Source organism: Cynocephalus volans, chromosome 17, assembly GCF_027409185.1.
Source record: "Cynocephalus volans isolate mCynVol1 chromosome 17, mCynVol1.pri, whole genome shotgun sequence".
NCBI classification, from domain to species: domain Eukaryota; kingdom Metazoa; phylum Chordata; class Mammalia; order Dermoptera; family Cynocephalidae; genus Cynocephalus; species Cynocephalus volans.
This window is the reverse complement of record NC_084476.1, coordinates 6,113,496-6,130,485: the sequence shown is the minus strand read 5'-3', so window position 1 is coordinate 6,130,485 and position 16,990 is coordinate 6,113,496. Positions and strand designations below refer to the sequence as shown.

The 16,990-nt window shown below is 44.7% G+C and overlaps 1 protein-coding gene across 2 annotated transcripts in view; it reads right to left on the bottom strand.

Moving 5' to 3' along the window:
• Positions 1-16,773, bottom strand: part of MED27 (mediator complex subunit 27) — a 203,333-nt gene extending 186,560 nt beyond the window's left edge. For both annotated transcript variants that reach the window (XM_063082283.1, XM_063082284.1), the window contains exons 1-2: positions 16,563-16,773; positions 13,999-14,143 (exon numbers count right to left, since the gene is read on the bottom strand). In XM_063082283.1, the coding sequence (XP_062938353.1) occupies positions 13,999-14,143; positions 16,563-16,765 (348 nt within the window). In that variant the 5' untranslated portion in view covers positions 16,766-16,773. The remainder of the gene's footprint in view (positions 1-13,998; positions 14,144-16,562) is intronic.
• Between the last annotated feature and the right edge of the window lie 217 nt (positions 16,774-16,990).

Below are 16,990 nucleotides of genomic sequence, written 5' to 3'. Positions count from 1 at the left end.
GCCCATATGGCCCCTGTCCAGGCAACCAGCACTTACAGTCCAATGTAAATCAGGCCATGATGCAGGCAATACGAGGGAAGGTGGTCTGCAGATGTACACAGATGGGGCACCTCACCTTGACTTGGGGAGTTAGGAAAGACTCTCCCAAGAATGTGACTATAAACAAATGTGGAAAAATGAGAAAACATTAGCCAAGCAAAAAGCGGGGTGGGGCCCACTTAAGCAGGACAACAGCTTGGGTGGCAGGTCATCTATGCAGCCTCCAGCTGACCAGGTACCAGGGCCAGGGCACTAAAGGAGCCAGACCCAGAACGTTACAAGCTACATTATGAGTTTGTCTTAATCCTGAGCAAAAGGAAGTCATCAACACATTTTAAGCTGGAGAGTTACATAACCAAAATTGCATTTTTAAAGGTCACTTTGATGCTGTGTGGGGAAAAGAGCAGAGGTGGTAAGGGAAGGATGCTAGTTAGGAGCCGTTGCAAATGTCCTGGTGCTAGAAGATGGCCTGAAGTAGGGTGGGAGTATTTCCTCATTCATTTAGCACCAAACACTTATTCCTATTATCTGAGAGTGAGAGTAGAAGACAGGAGGCGCAGTCACGGGAACTGCCCTCCAGACCACACCAGGCTACAGATAGTGTTAATGTTTCTTTAGGACTGAAGCAAATGGGAGGCTTATGGGAAGCTTATAAGAGGCCATTTACATTTTGCGACTCATAAGACTAAAGCAACTCCCCCAGAAACACCCTCTCCTAGCCAGGAGCTTTGTAAACCTTCCTTGAAAGCGATATATGCCCATCACTATGTGATCGAGAAGGAAAACACTTCACTATTCACAGGAAGTCTCATCAGGAAAAGCAACATTCCCCACAAGACACCTTGCTAGAAAATTTCCACATTCCAGATTCATAAGCTAAGGTCCCCAAGTACAATGTTTTGGCTGAGGATTCCAATGAACTGCCAGCAGGATAATGTGGTTACACTGTCTGAGCTACTGTGAAAATGCATTAAAATCTCAATGTTTGAGCTCATCCAAGCAATTAAAATGAACACGAACAGCTCTGTTTCAGACTGTGAAAAACAAGGGATAGGGGAGTGCTGGCCTCCATAATCCTCTGCTGGTTTTTAAAAAATATTTTAAAGGCATTTAGAGCAGGCATTTTTGCTACTCAAACCAAGCTTGAAGGTAATCTAGTTAAGCAGGAATGCCTCCACTGGCTTGAGTTAAGTGTTTGGGGCGGAGGGCACAGTAAATGAGAAAAATGAGAAGTAAACGGAAAAATGAGTAAATGGGAGCTTGGGGTGATGAAAGGAAAACTGAGACCTACCGAGTGCCAACTATGTGCTGGCCCAGTGCCAGGTGCATTCCCCACCAGGAAAAAGAAGTGTCTTCAAACCCATTTGGCAGAGGAAAAGGGTGAATCTTGGAGAGGAACCGTAGCATACAGAAACTACTGCAGTGATTTAAAGAGAATACTCTTCCACCTCATCACTAAACAAATCTCTTCAATGGTCACTTCATCATTTTCTGCTCACTAAGAAGTCAAGAATTCAGTCTGTCTTGAAACCCGGGTTATTCTAATTCTCATCACAAACACCATGGATGATGTAGTATTTTGAATCAATGTGTTCAATTCTGGTTTGGGAAAGAAAGTGAATTATAAAGCATGATTTTAAATGGCAAAATAGATAAATCACACGATGTTTGGATAAAGAGACAGGTGGGTGGTCACAGCATCCAGAACCCCAGCTTACCCCTGGGTGCGGTACTGAAGTCAGGGCATAAGGCCAATCTCACACATGAGCAAAGTTGTCTTTCAGGGATCCAGGGATTGCAAAAAACACGTGGAAAGTTCCCTTATGATTGAAACAGACCAAGTGGTTCAGGTCTGAAGTTGACAGTAACCTAAAGCTGATCAAGTGATTGTTTTTTTGCTCTGGACTCATATATAGGATATATATTTAGTGTTCTCTTAAAATCAATGAAGAAACCTTGAAACAAGCACAGTGTTAGCCTGGAACAGGATAAAGGCAAACTGATGACATGCCAAGGGCAAATAAATTTGCATTTGCATTAACCATGTGACAGAACTAAAATGCACCAAGCTATAAAAATGGTATGATATTTAAGATACCAGGACAGCAAGACAAAATTTTCTTTACATTCAGACACTATTCTAGATAAATTACATACTCCAGTTAAGTCACCCAGCACTCTTTGAGTTATGTTCCTTTCTGATAGTAAGGACTGGTAAGCTGAGGCATTTAAGGCCACTGGCTAAAGGGGCCGGGGGGGGGAAGACCAGCATAGAGCCAGGAATTATTGCTAAAACCAGGTGTTCTGGGCACTTTACTCGTCTGATCAAGTTAGACAATTAAATATAGCCTAAGTTCCATCAAAGTGGAAACTGTGTCTGGGACAATGCCTGGAACATAGTAGGTGCCCAATGAATACGTACCAAATGGGTGGATTAAATATTTCCTAGGACAAAGCATACTACTCAGGCTGACCAGTTAGCTCAGTTGGTTAGAGCATAGTCTTGTAACATCAAGGTCCAGGGTTTGGATCCCCATATCAGCCAGCCACCAAAAAAGCATGCTACCCCAAAACACAATTTGGAAATGATTAAGATTGAGCATTTATTTCAAGTGCAACCATTTTCTCACATATGAATGCATGGAGACACTCAAGATCTGCAGACTCTCACCCTTCAAAATCTAACACGTATAGCAGCATCAGGAGAGAGCTGAGCCCAGAATGCTTAGTGATGGCGACTATTGACAAGTGATCGATAAGCAGAGAAGCCTATTGACTGAAAATAACAAACGGTACAACGTAACTCTCCAATCCTAAAACACAGAGACACACACAAATGGGGAAAAGAAAAGAGGGCAGCTCATGAACCTAATGGAAGACAAAGCACAATTCTTGTTTAAAAGAAAAAAAGGCAGGGGGTGGCACCTATCTTGACACAGCCATTCTTTGGTGTCCCTTCCATGCCAGTAAGGGGCTTCTGGGCAGTCCCTTTCTCTTTCATGAGAGGCACAGCAAAGATGCCAGTTAGTTGCTACAATCCCAATTTATCATATACAGAGCTTAAAGCAAACAAGGGTGCCTGTCTCTCCAGAATCTGTGAGACCTGCAGCTTCTTTGCTCATAAAGGTCAATGTAATTCCCAAGTCAGGTCCAGGCCTGGGCTAGGCCCCACACTGCTGTCAGTGGATCACAGGGGTCCCTGATGAGTCCCTTTGATATGTCATGTGGATGGGTCACTGCTCTTGCTTCACTGACAGGGGAAAAGGCAGTATCTTAATGGGCCTGAACAGCAGGAAAAAGCGCTCTCTCCTTTCCTCTGCATTTCTGGACATCCAGTTGACATTTCCTTGTACAGCTGCCAAATAATGCAGGTTCCACTGAATGGGCTAGCAGCATGGCCTTGGACAAGTCACCCTATCAGACAAGGTGCAATAACTTAACTGATTGCTGAGGTCTTCTTGAGATTTAACACGTAGTCGAAGGAGGTATAGTCCCTAGAGTTTGTTCGGAAATATGGCGGGAGTGGTGCTCAATTATTAAGTGCCTACTATGTACCGGATGCTAGGTATTCAAAGATGACTGTACAGTCCCAACACTGGAGAAATGGGGACAGACCTGGAAAGCATGCAGCCACAGTACAGTGGGTCAGTGCAGCTGCCCAGAGACTAGGGGGCAAAAACAGACAAGATCAGCTCTGCTTGAAGAAACATTTTATTTGGGCTGGAGGAGGAAGCGGGAGAGAATGTGCTCAAGAAGGCGCCAAGCATTCCAGGCAGAGGGACAGTGAGTAGCAGGACTCTGTCACCCGCTCCAGGTTTGTTACAGCTGAACCAGGACACGTCTAGCAGAGCAGCCATGAAGGATGTTGGAGGAGATTTCAGAAAGAGCTTCCAGTTCACAGGGTTGAAACAAGTGTGGCAATGCCACAAAGAGGGGACAACAAAAGGTACTGGACTGCAGAATCTACCTGATGAGAAACTCGCCCTTCATCCCAGGGTTGAAGTGAGGGTCTCGGGGAGTTCCATTCACTTTGTCAAGGCAGCAAACAAAAGCAGAAGCTGAGCCAAGGCCCTAGCCCAGGGACCAGCCCCAGCAAAGGGGCTTTGCCAAGCCCAAGGGACTTTGCCAGGCCCAGGGACCAGCCCCACCCCCAGAAGCTTTGCCAAGCCCAAGACACTGTGCTGAGCTGGTGCCTCCCGAAACAAACAAGTGACTGCAGCAAGAGAACGCCCACAACATAGGGGAATGCAGAGAGCAAGTTCCAGAAGCCAAAGAACAGTGCAGTGAGCAGCAGGCAAAAGATGCTCCAGCTTCTCCCTCATGCAGGGCAGAAATCCTGACCCCCGCACAGAGGAGCCCCAAGATTGGGGCATGGTGGTCAGGGAATTCAGGAGCCACGTGGCACTCACTTCCACACCTCCTCCCTTTCAGTCCTCCTGTACCTAACAACCATCACAGCAAATGTCTGCAAAAAGTCAAGGTGAAGCAAACAGATGCAGATTCAGTAAGGAAAAAACACAATCTAAAAAGAAAAGAGAAGAGACGTAGAGGCTTCAATTTAACTCCAAATACTGTTTCATTGCACACTTAGGAATGACTAATAGCAATAATTAATATTTATTAAATGCCACTATGCGTCCTACCTTGCACTAGAAACTTCACATACATTTTCTAATGAGACACTCAGAACAATCTTGTGAGATCAGTATTATGCCCATTTTATAGTCCAGTCAACTGAGGCCCTAAGGTGTTAGGTCCGAGACTTTGGGCAAGTTATCTAATACAGGGCAAGGCTTAATCTTGTGGAAGAAACAGACAAGTGAACAGGAAGAATGGGATAAAAGCAACAACAGGGGTAAACACAGGGGACACCTAATTTGGGTACATCTCAGAAAGCTTCCCACAGGAGGCAACAACTAAGCTGAGACCTAAATGACTAAGAGTTTTCTAAAGAAAGAATGGAGAAGGAAGAAGAGCATGTGCAAAGGCCCTGAGACAAAAAGACTATGGCCCTGGGGACACTGCAGTTAAAAGTGTAGACTAGAACAGGCAAAAAGAATAGCAGGGCAGGTGGGAAGACAGGAAGCTGAACACTAAAGTATTAACATCTGAATGATGTGACATCTGGGATTCACTTTAAAATACTCCAGTCCTCACCCTCCCACTGAAAGAGCAAGCAAGAGGAGGCTGAGATGAGGAAACAAATGAAATGAGATTGGCAAAATGTTCTTAAAGCCAGGTATTCAGAGGTTCATTACACAATTCTCTTACTTTTGTGTATATTTGAAATTTCCCATAATAAAAAGATTTAGCTTTTTTGTCCCCCAGGTAGGAAGGGAGGAAAGGTGGGAATTACAGCAGCAAGCTGGTGCCAGACCACAAAAGGCCCACATTGGGACTGTGGACAGTAAACAGGTGACATGCGGGGATGCACTCTGTGCCAAATGCTCATGTGCAGTGTTCATGTCATCCTCACCACTACAAGAGGCAAGACTATTCGTGCCATTTTACAGATGAGGAAACTGAGATTAGGTAATCTGGCCAAAGGTCTGGCTGCTCCCAGACTCAGGTTCCTGAGGAGTATTACTAGAATGCTTCCAAATGCCAGCTGGGAAGATGGAATTAATCCTAACGGAGGTAGAGGAAATCACCAAAGAGACAAAATCAGATCTCTACTTCCTAAAGAGAGCTGCAGAGTGGAAGATCGATTAGAAAGGGGAGACCACAGGCCAGAAACCAGTGGGGAGGCTGTAGCATCATCCCAAGCAATAATGGGGACCTGGACTCAGACAGTGGCAGTCAAGATGGAGAGGACAGAGTTGAGAGGCTGTGAAGGGTACAATCAACAGATCCCAGTCAGCAGGGGTGAGGGACAGGCCTGGGCACATGGCTGGATAAGCACCCCCCACGAGGAGCAGGTCTTGTGGGGGCAGAACTGCAGTTCTGGACTGCTTCTGCCTGAGAGGCCTGTGAGTCTCCAAGCACAGATGTCTAGTGGGCACTTTGATACATGGGTCTGGCTCTCAGGGGAAAGATCTAGGCTGGCGACGAGTGAGGTGTCATTGTGTATGTGAAGCTGCAGAACAAATGAGACGGCAGGACAAGGCAATGCAATGGGAGAGAGGCACTAATAACCCAGCAGCTCTTTCCCCAGCCCACACCACCAAGGAGGAGAGGAGAGGGGAAAGCAGGAGGAGTCACAAGTTCTTTCCCCAAGTGTGATGATACGCATCCCCCCACCAAGCACACCTTAGCATGAAGAAAAACGATAGGGGACAATCTCCTTTCTACTTAACGTTCCTGGAAGAGAAGAGAAAACATCCTTTTTAGGTTCTGGTTACAGTCTACAGAAGGCTCTGGACAAACCACACAAAAGCTAAGCAGTCCAAAAAAGGCTAAGAGAAGAGAGGTGACGAGGGAATCCAGGTGAGTCCCCCACAGACAGTGCCTCCTGCAGGGCAGGCCTGACGTGTGTTCAGTGGCCCCGCAGCCTCCCTGGGACAGTCCCCTGAAACTTCGAAAGACAGTTCCCATGCTCGTTTACACAGAAAGGATCAGGGAGTCACCAACCTGATTCCAGGCAACAATAAGGTGACAATCTTCAGAAACTACAGCTCATAAGTAGAATATAAAGATGTGGAGTTGGGCCAGAGCCTTGGCATAGAAGATGATTAGAATTATAGGGGCATCACTTGATTTTCATTAACATTTACAAGAGGTTACAAGAGGCTAATGCTGTCTGGAGAACCTTTGCAAGGTAATTTTCCACTAAAGTCCTCCAGGGCTGCTTCTCTGCTCTGGGATATCCTGAGATGTTCTGACGCACACACCTCAGCTCTGTGTACTTAAGAAACCATACCGGGCAAGGCAGAGGAGGTGGAAATATTCTCCACTCCTCAGATGATGCTTTCCTTTTCACAACCACGGGACGCGGCCATGACTCCACCGAAGCATTCTAAGTGAGAGCTGAAAGGGACTTGTGAGGTCACCAGTCAGACCCCTTGTTCTACCAATGAGGAAACTAGAACCCAGAGGAGTAAAGCCTCTGGCAAAAGGTCACACAGCTAGACAGTGAATAGCCAAGACTAAATACTGCTCTCTAGAATGCGTTGTCCAGTGTTCTCCAACCACACACCACCTGAAGAGAGCTTCACCATTAATATTACAATGAATAAGAAGAAAGCTACTCTTCCTGCATGCTCAGTGCACGCTCAGCACTATTCTAGGTAGCTCAGATGTATTAAATTCATTAACTTACCCTCACGACATCAATCCTCACAACAATCCCGGAAAGCAGAAGCTGCCATCATCCACATCTGACTGATGAGGAGGCTGAGGGACACAGAGGTTATGTAACTCGCCCCAAGTCATAAAGTTTGTAAGAGGCGGGTGGGAATTCAAACCCAAGAGAGTCTGAGCCCAGACCCCTGCTGGTAACAAGCGCCCAATTTACAAAGTGGATATCATCCAAACATTTATTTTTAAATTGGTCTTTGTGTTCAAGCATTTTCCTAACGAAACAATGCTAAAAATCCCAGACTGGCCCACAAAATTTTTCCCACCAGGCAAGAGGACAACAAAACCGACCTGAGTTCCAAGCTCTGGGAAGAAGGGCTTACTGAGTGCCACAGTGAGAAAAACCCTCCTCGGTGTGGGCATGTGGTGCGCCCTGGGTGGGTGTGCCCTTCCTCCCCTCCTGAGCAGTCCTCACTGCTCTGTGGCTTTGTCCCAGGACCGTCACCTGCCTCTATTGCCCCTCAATTCCCATATCCCTCACCAAACTCCCAATCCCTCACCTCCATGCCCAGGTTTTATGAGGAAACACACACACACACACACACACACACACACACAAATTCATACTAATGTGTGAGTCGTCGATATCCATGCTTAGCCTTCCTTGAGGGAAAGGTGCTGATTACCTAAAGGAATCTCTCATTTGAAGAACTTCAGGAGAACATATTAAAGTCAAGTTTGGGAGGCTGGTGATGGAGTGGAAGTCACTGGAAAATAGGCCAGCACTGCCCTGGAGTCTGTCCTCATGATTGTTTTTTGAGATAATAATAGCAGCCCCTAGAGAGCACATATTTACTCGGGGCTGGGTAAGTGCTTCACTTGCATTACCTCCTTTAGTCCTCATAATATCTTTCTGAGGCAGGTACAATTATCATCCCTGTTTTAGAGAGTGGAAAACTGAGGCACAGAGAGATTAGCCTCACAGCTATTAGGTGGCAGAGCTGAGATATGAACCAAGGTGGTCTAACTGTGGAGCCCACACACTTAACCACTGGGCAATACTGCCACTCCATAAATGACTACACAAACGTGCACTATGACTATGCTGGGAAGTATAATTACCATTTATTTAGCACTTACTATGTGTGAATTATCCTAAGGCATTTTACATGTGTTGTCTCACTCAATCTTCACTACAACCCTATGATACGAATACTAGCATTATCCCCATTTCACAAATGAGGGAACTGATGCTCAAAAAGAACTTTTTCACTTATTCAAGGCACAGAAAAAGTGCAGAGCTGGATCAGAACTCAGACAATCAGACTATTCCTGACATTTCTGGTTATACTTTCCTTTACTTCTGAATCCTACAGTATCTGGAAATCTAGTAGGTTGGTTTTATTTCATTGCTTTGTTGTTGTTGTTGTTTGGCTGTGTTACTCTTTGTTCTTTTCATAAAGGCTCCCACGGCACCAGGATTTGGAAGCGGGGAGGGAGTAGGAGGATTCGAGGCTACGCAGGGCAGTCTATACATAGTCAAACTCCCTATGCTAGCAAGTACATTTTGAGTGATTGGGTGCCATGGAGATTCAATTTAGGTGAAAGAACACCTGTACGAAGAGTACCTAGTGCCCTCCCTAATAAGAAGAACAATCCAGATCAGTGCCTGATCCTAAAGCCATGATGATTAAGCTTTGGAGGGTATTTAAGTGATTTTCTTTCCTATTATATTCTGAATGAATCTCTATTCCCTGAACATGTATCAGCTATACAGAGAAAAGAATGAGTTGGGGATGAGCCTGGTGGTAAGGAAAACAGCAGGAAGAGAAATTAGTTATTGATAATTCTCCAAGTGGGATAATCCCTAAGCGGCTGGTGGAGTTGACTCTCTTCTTCCCAGACAATTTTCACATTGCTGCCAAAACTACAGCTGCCACAGAACACGTGACCTCAGGTGCAGTAGCTCAAATTAACCTGACTCAGTCAACTCCAGAAGACTTCTACCAAGTTCCACCCCTTCCTAAGCACTGGCTGTCAACTCGGCTCACTTAGAAGGGTATACTGGGTGACAAACAACATAAATAAAACTGCTAACCCCAGCACTTAAAGAGCTTATCATCAGTTCACCAATTGACCTCACCCTGTCCTTCCAAATTACCCTCTGGAATCCAGCCCTGGCCTCCATCACAAGATCTCTTTCATCTATACCAGTAGCACAACTAGATTTCTCAGTAACAGCTGAAAATGGAAATACCCTTATCACACTTCATCAAAAATACAAGCAAGCAAACCACAAAGGGGTTGTAATTAAAAATTCAATAGAAAAAGCTTTTATTTATCCTTTCATTCAGTGAATTTTAATTGAATGCTTACTGTGTACCAAGTGCCTTGCTAGGTGCTGGGGACTCCCACCAAGGAACAAGATGGACATGGCGCCTCTCTGAGCTTCTGATTTACCCTTAAAAAAGCACAGGGTTGGACTGGCTGGTTAGCTCAGTTCGTTACAGCATGGTGTTGATAACACCAAGGTCAAGCGTTCAGATCCCCATACAGGACAGCCTCAAAAAAATAAAAATAAAAAAAGAATGAAGTGTCTTTATTAAAAATGAAGAAAAAAAAAGGCTGGCCCCTTAGCTCAGTTGGTTAGAGCACAATGTTGACAACACCAAGGTCGAGAGTTCAGATCCCCATACCAGACACCCACCAAAAAAAAATAGAAAGGACAGGGTCCCCAAAGGAAAGGCTCGGTGCTGCAATGTAAAATAATTCCAGCCCTGTGAGCTCCATGATGCATAAACAGGAAGAAGGTGGATCTAAGAGATAAATGGTGGATGTAAGAGATAAATGTCACAGTAACTTAAAGCCATTAAGTAACTAGATTCTGATGAGAACAGTTCAGGAGGGTAGAATGAAAGAAATGTCTTCCAACTGAATATTCTTGGAATAGAAAGTTGCTCTTTCTTTAAAAAAAATTAAGCATGTTAAAAACATAAATAAAAGGCAGCAGCAACACCTTGCTCTGGGCCCATTTCCCAACCCAGCAGACAGTGACACTTCTGGGGTCTTTGCTGCTTCAAATATCACCAGGGAAAGGCTGAAGTCTTAGTCTGTATTTCCAGGCAAATATACAAGTAACCTTCTGCAATAAACAAATGAAAAAAGTCAAAGCCGGAAATAAAAGCATAGTGACAGGATGCTGGGAACCTTCCAAAAGGGCCCTTCGGAATAAGTTCAGTCTAACTTTCAGCATATCTGAACATAGTATGCGACATAAAGTCTACATTGACTATTTTATAGCAAGGACAGCATTGATGCCAATTATTTTTTGCCCTAGTCAAGAGAACTTGTCATCCTTCTACAGAACAATTATCTGTAGGTGCATAATAGTTAAAAGCTAATTCTTCCTCCAATTCAGCACAGGAAAAGTGCTGCTTGCAGCAATTTGACATCATTTCATTAGATTAGATTAATTTTTAAATGTGTTATTCTAACAATTATGCCAACTACCATGTAATTAATATTCCAACTGACTTTACAAAAATTTCAAAATCCCCTAAAGAAAATAATTAGTCATTAGGCATGAACGAGACTTTTCTATGGCCAATAGCACATAAAACAGAAAGTTCATCTCATAATAGGTGGTATCAAAGCCTTTCCCATACTAACCCTTCAATTCTTAGCCAACAGCACGTAAAGCTGACATTGGCAAGTTATCCCAAACTTCACTTAACATATTAATGCACTTACTGGTTTAAACTCTTTGAGGGTAAAATGGCAATGATGAAAGCTTTAGCAATTAAAAAGCTCTTTTCATTTGTCAGAGGCAAGATAAACATATATAATTAATTGTTTGCTCCTTCCATGTCCCCAGCTAGAAATTAGAATACTGGCTCTTATTTTCTGAGGCTACTTCTTGAGTTTATTGAAGAAATGTAAGTAGGCATCCTTATCCTTGTTTTCCTCTTTCCCTTCAGGGTTTTATATATTCTTATAATCTACCCTAAATCCTTTCTAGAGTAAGGTACGATATAAATAAGCAGTAGTCACATAGGACATTATCCACAGAGAGCTGAGAGGATTCTAAGGCAACACACAGCCTCCGCAGGAAAGAATGCCGCAGCTGATCAGTGAGGTCTGTCCTGAAAAGAGCAATAGTTTGAGGACCCCTGGATCATGCACTTGCCATCTCCATCCTTTGATAAACCATGAAAAATTAGGAAAATGCATAGAGATTCATAAAAACAAATAGAACACGAATTATTTCTAAGATGTAGGTAAAAGGGGAAAAATGTTTTCTATAGTTGAAAACCTTAAGCAAAACTGGACTAAAGCATCAAGTTGTGGAGGAAAGAACACTGAACTAAGTCAGGAAACCCAAATTCTAGTTGAGCTGGGGAGCCATGAACATTTTGGTTCACTGGTCCTTGTTTGCTCGGCTCTAAAGTAAGGGGTTGAATGTCTTAACCTTTCTCTTTTGCTGCTGGCACTAGGGAGCTGGTGAAAGAACACAGTTCCTTTATAGTAGCTTAACCTCACCAGGCCATTGACATGCCTACAACCTACATCTCCTGACACTGCATATGGGATTTAGGATCTGTGATAAATCTCTGCATATATTTTTAACCTATAGCATCTCCAGGGCAGGAAGTTACATATACGTTAATATTTCTTTTCCTTAATATAGCCTCTTTCCCACCTCGAGGCAATGATGGGGGGAAAGGAGCAGGGACTTCTACTCTAATAGATGAACAATTAAATTCAGTGAATAATTAAACTACCTTCATTCAAAAGTTAAGTCTCATCACTTCAATGTAAGACCAGTCACTTCCACTGACAGTCTCAGTCGCTCATGGTTTTGAGATCAGCCTAAATCTTCCCACCACTGATAAGTCCATGGGATACAACAACATGGCTTACTTGTCCAAACACCAAAAAGCAAGACTTTCTAGGAGTCCAACCAGAAATAAGTCACACCATGCACCTACTGATCATATTCCACCTAATCACCAAGTAAACTCATGTTTAAACGGTCAAGAGTGCCCCAGGGAAAACACAAAAGCTTACACAGGACAGTCTGAGAGAGCAGTGCTGTCTGTGTAGGGTTGGAACAGTCCCATGTCTGATCTTAGCAACTGCAACAGACATCTGTAGACTTTTTGTCTGCCCTGCATCCCCTCCTTTTGGGAACTGCCTATCTCCAACTCCAAGGAGCCGCTCTTCCTGTGCTTCACGTGATCTGAGTTGAGAATCCCATCCATGGAATCAATGAACTGTCTCAGGAAGCATCTACCAAGCAGGGCCAGAATCCTTTTTGAGGGTCTAACATGGACACCAGGAGATCACCAGGCATAAGGACTATGCCAACCAACAACTGTTAGCCCATCTTTTCCAGCACTTGGAGAGCATTAGGCCAGCAAAAGAAAGCAGGCCTAGAGAAGGCAGGAGAGAGACAGATTTCTGCCATACTACCTGAGCACCCTGATGCTTGTGAGCTCAGCCTCATACCAGAAACTCCCTAAACACTTTAGTTCCTTAAACCAATGAAGTACGCTCTACTCCCCCCTTTTTTTCCCCTTGATCTAGGCCAAATTGGGTTTCTGTCACCAGCAGCCTAGAGCTTGGGAGGAAATCCTTAGAGACTAAATGTATGCATTCAAAGTTCGAGTTCTTTCTTTAACACCCTATGTAAATCACCTTTCCCTGAAGCTCAGACTCAGCTTCCAGGGTTCCACTTCAAACCAAAGAATACTAAAATACTCCCACAGAGAAATTCACAGAAAAAATTATGCACACCAGAAAAACTGTCAAGGCTCATCTGTCATCTAAGACCTAAAGAGAAAAGAACCACAGAAAAGAGGAAAAAGATGATGTGGAACTAAAGGGGGCACAGCAGTTCACGACCAATGACTTTAAGAACGATTATGTCCAGAGACACAGCAAAGTTAACGAGAAAAGCTTCCAAACTTGTTCCTAAAGTATATTCTAATTCCCTATCAAGAGAACACACACACAGACACAACACGGCACCCAAACAAAAGGAACTCATGGTAAACACGATGTTTCCAGGCTTATGAGCCTAATTGTTCCTGTTATTTTTAGACTTCAGTTTAGTTTTCCTTTTACAGCTGTCCTAGGGTCTAAGTCATAGGGCCCGACTGCTGAAGGAAACTACGAATATCGAGTACTATGGAGCATGTTAAGACCTATCGCCCTCCTAAAGTAATGGGATCTAAAGTAATTAGAGAGTAATCCAACAGACAGTACTCTAGTGATGCTCTTCTACCAATGACAGAGGAAAAGATAAAACAAGAACATAATGTGAGTAGCTACACATGTAGACCACCAGTCCTTAGCCTTCTGGGGGTCACGGACTCTGATGAATACGATGAAAGCTTGAAACCCTTCCCCAGACAAAAATGCACATACCACGATACACTGCGTATAATTTTCATGAAAGCTGCTCCCTACACCCAGTCTCCAGGTTAAAAATACCTGACTTAGAATTTGTTTTTAAATGTAAGCACCTGAGCATCATTATTAATCCTCAAAGACTTGAAAGGACTACAAAATACCTTGTAAAAAAAATTCTAAAACTTCCAACGTTATAACCCCATACTGAATCAAGAACAAAAATAAAACTTACTCTCACTTTCTGCATTTATGGAATGTAAGAAAACTTGGCTTTTCCTATATTAGCTCCATTTACGACATCTCCCTTACCTTGTTTGACCACTTATATGCTTGGAGGAGTTGACTATAGAGAGGAGTTTTGTCCTGCACGGGATCCAGGCTTAATAGCCCGCTGTTATGGAGAGGATGGTTCTCAGATGGCTTGCCTACCAAATTGCTCAGACGTTCCAGCTCACTGAAAAGTAAATAGATAAAGCAAATGAGCCTGACTCCACTTCAAATCCAGGGGAAGCCAACCACAGTGGTCACAGGCTCCTCTTAAAACTATCCATCAGAAGTCCCTTAAGAAGAAATACTTTTTTCTTTTTCTTTTTTTTTTTTAAAAGATGACCAGTAAGGGGATCTTAACCCTTGACTTGGTGTTGTCAGCACCACGCTCTCCCAAGTGAGCTAACTGGCCATCCCTATATAGGGATCCGAACCCATGGCCTTGGTGTTACCAGCACCACACTCTCCCAAGTGAGCCATGGGCCAGCCCAGAAGAAATATTTTTGAAAGGTAAAAAAAAATTAGGGACAATCAAGAAAACCCCTAACTGGGAGCTAATAATCTTAATTTAAAACAATACTCCTGGGCCGGCCTGTGGCTCACTCGGGAGAGTGCAGTGCTGATAACACCAAGGCCACAGGTTCAGATCCCATATAGGGATGGCCGGTTTGCTCACTGGGTGAGCGTGGTGCTGACAACACCAAGTCAAGGGTTAAGATCCCCTTACTGGTCATCTTTTTAAAAAACAAAACAAAACAAAAAAAAACCCCAATACTCCTTGTTGCCATTCCAAGGGAGAAAAAAAAAAAGTAAGGGTACTAGAATCAATAAGACTCCTAATATCAGGATTTAACATTAACAACTCAAATTAGTCTCTGCAGGGGGAGGAGACTTTCTGGGATTATGAAATGTGGTATAATATTCCCTCTTACTGAGGGTTTTCAGATCCACATCCAGATCATTACATTTGGCAGAACAGCAAGTACCTGAATAAATGATTATTTATCATTCACATAGGGATAGATTGTACAAGATGCTTCACAGATGGTAAAACTTAGCAAAACAAAGAAGAGATAAAATAAACAAATGGAATGGGAAGACATGGAGGGTGGGGGAGCTGTGTCAAACAAACACACTTCAGTCTAGCAGGAAAACTCTGGAGAAGCTTGGGAAAGTGAGCCAACAGCAAAAGCACATTCCAGGAGCACGTTCTGAGGGGCCAGTCCCAAAGTGTCAACAAAAGACTCTCTAGGAACAGCTTCTCAAGCCACATTCATTTTGGAATCTTCAGCCACCTTCTTGTTGACACTACTGTACAAAGATTTTTGCCTAAGATGGCAAAGGGGTAATGTCAACATTCTTAAAGTTTGTAAAATGGTGAACGGTTATAACATCCCAAGCATAAAAAAGGGAAGCAAACCAGAGAGCAATGGAAATGGAAGCAAGGAAAGAACCACCAGTGCATCCCCTCACACAGGGAAAGTATTAACTGGCACTTGGTGCTGTGCCAGAGAACAGCAAGTGGATGTGGGAGTGAAGAGGAGTGTGTGATTTGTGGCAGCTACTTGGGGGAAGGAAAATAAGACACCCACCATTTGGCCACCACCTCCTCCTCCATCCTACCTCCTCTTTCCATCTGGTTACTAAGGAGACCAAGTTGGGAGAAAAAAATTTAGCCAGCCCAGAAATCACAGGATCACTAGCTCACCAAATGCCTCTCCCTACTAAGGTCAGTTCTGAGAAGTGAAAGGCAAAAATCCTGAAATTCTAACCTTCCTGGGAAGGACTGACTCTCTTAAGGAAGGGAAGGAAAGTTCAGGACCTAGGCAATCAAGAAGTGTCTACTGCGTGCCCGGTGTTTCACAAATATCTCCTCGTTTAATTCTTAAAACAACACAAAGTAGAAGTAAAGAAGGTGACTTGTAATAAAAAGAAAGAAATGTACCATATTTGGTCCTAAAGGACCACAAATCAAGAACTGTAGGGGGGCGGGGGAAGGTTAAGCCTAAGTGATTAAACTGGTTAAGAGATCAGGACTCTACCGGGGAAGGAACTGAACAGACAGTGAGAGCGGAGTGAGGCTGCTGACCAAGTGGTTTTGAGGGGGTAGGGGAAGAGGGAAAGATACATCAAAGCCTGTCTTGGGGTGGGGTGGGGACGGAACTGATGCATTCCAGGTTCAGGGGTGGGGACTTGGGGCTAATCCGATCGGGTGCACTTACTTGGGTTTGGGGCAGCGCTGATCAGGTCCTATTTGGACTATCAGTACAGTGTGATCGGACATCATGGGGCACAGAGGGCCTACAGGTGAGGAGAAGTGGAAGTTCGTGGGAAGAGCACGCCTCCTCCTCAGGAATGCGACGACCACAAGAGGGGGTCGAAGGCGGCGGGAGACAGCCAGGACGAGGAGGCCAAGAGAAGGGAGACGACGAGAAAGCGGGACGGGGAGGTGTCCCGGGGAGGGCAGGCCGTGGCTTGGGAGGACGGAAACAGAACGGGGAGCAAGGGAAAGCAAGAACAGCCCCTGACTGCGAAGACTCGCGTGGGGTCGGGGCCAAGTCGCAGCGGGGCAGTCCCTGACCCCAACCCCTTCAACCGGTACCTACTTGAGGTCCCGGTTGACCGAATTCAAGTTGTCCTGGAAGTGCGCGACGAAGGCCTTCTCCCGGCCCTCCAGCGTCTCCTTGTTCCGCATGCCATCCTTCAGGCAGTCGAACACCCGGCTCACGCTGGAGCGCAGCGCCTGGATGGCACTGATGGCCTGGGAGAAGGCCTCCAGGTTCACCCCGACACTCAGCACATCCGCCATGTTGCCGCCGCGGCCGCGGGCTCTCCAAAGCCGGCTTCGCAGGCAAAAAGCCGCGCGCACTGATGACGCGTCCCCGGAGGCCTCTGGGAAATGGAGTTCTCGCGGGGCGGGGCCGTCCCTGGAGCCCGCGAGGGCACTGTCCAAAAGAGAGCAGTGTTCGATCCCTGGACCGGCCACCACCAAAAACAAACAAACAAAAAAGAGAGGGTTTCCACTTTAAACTAG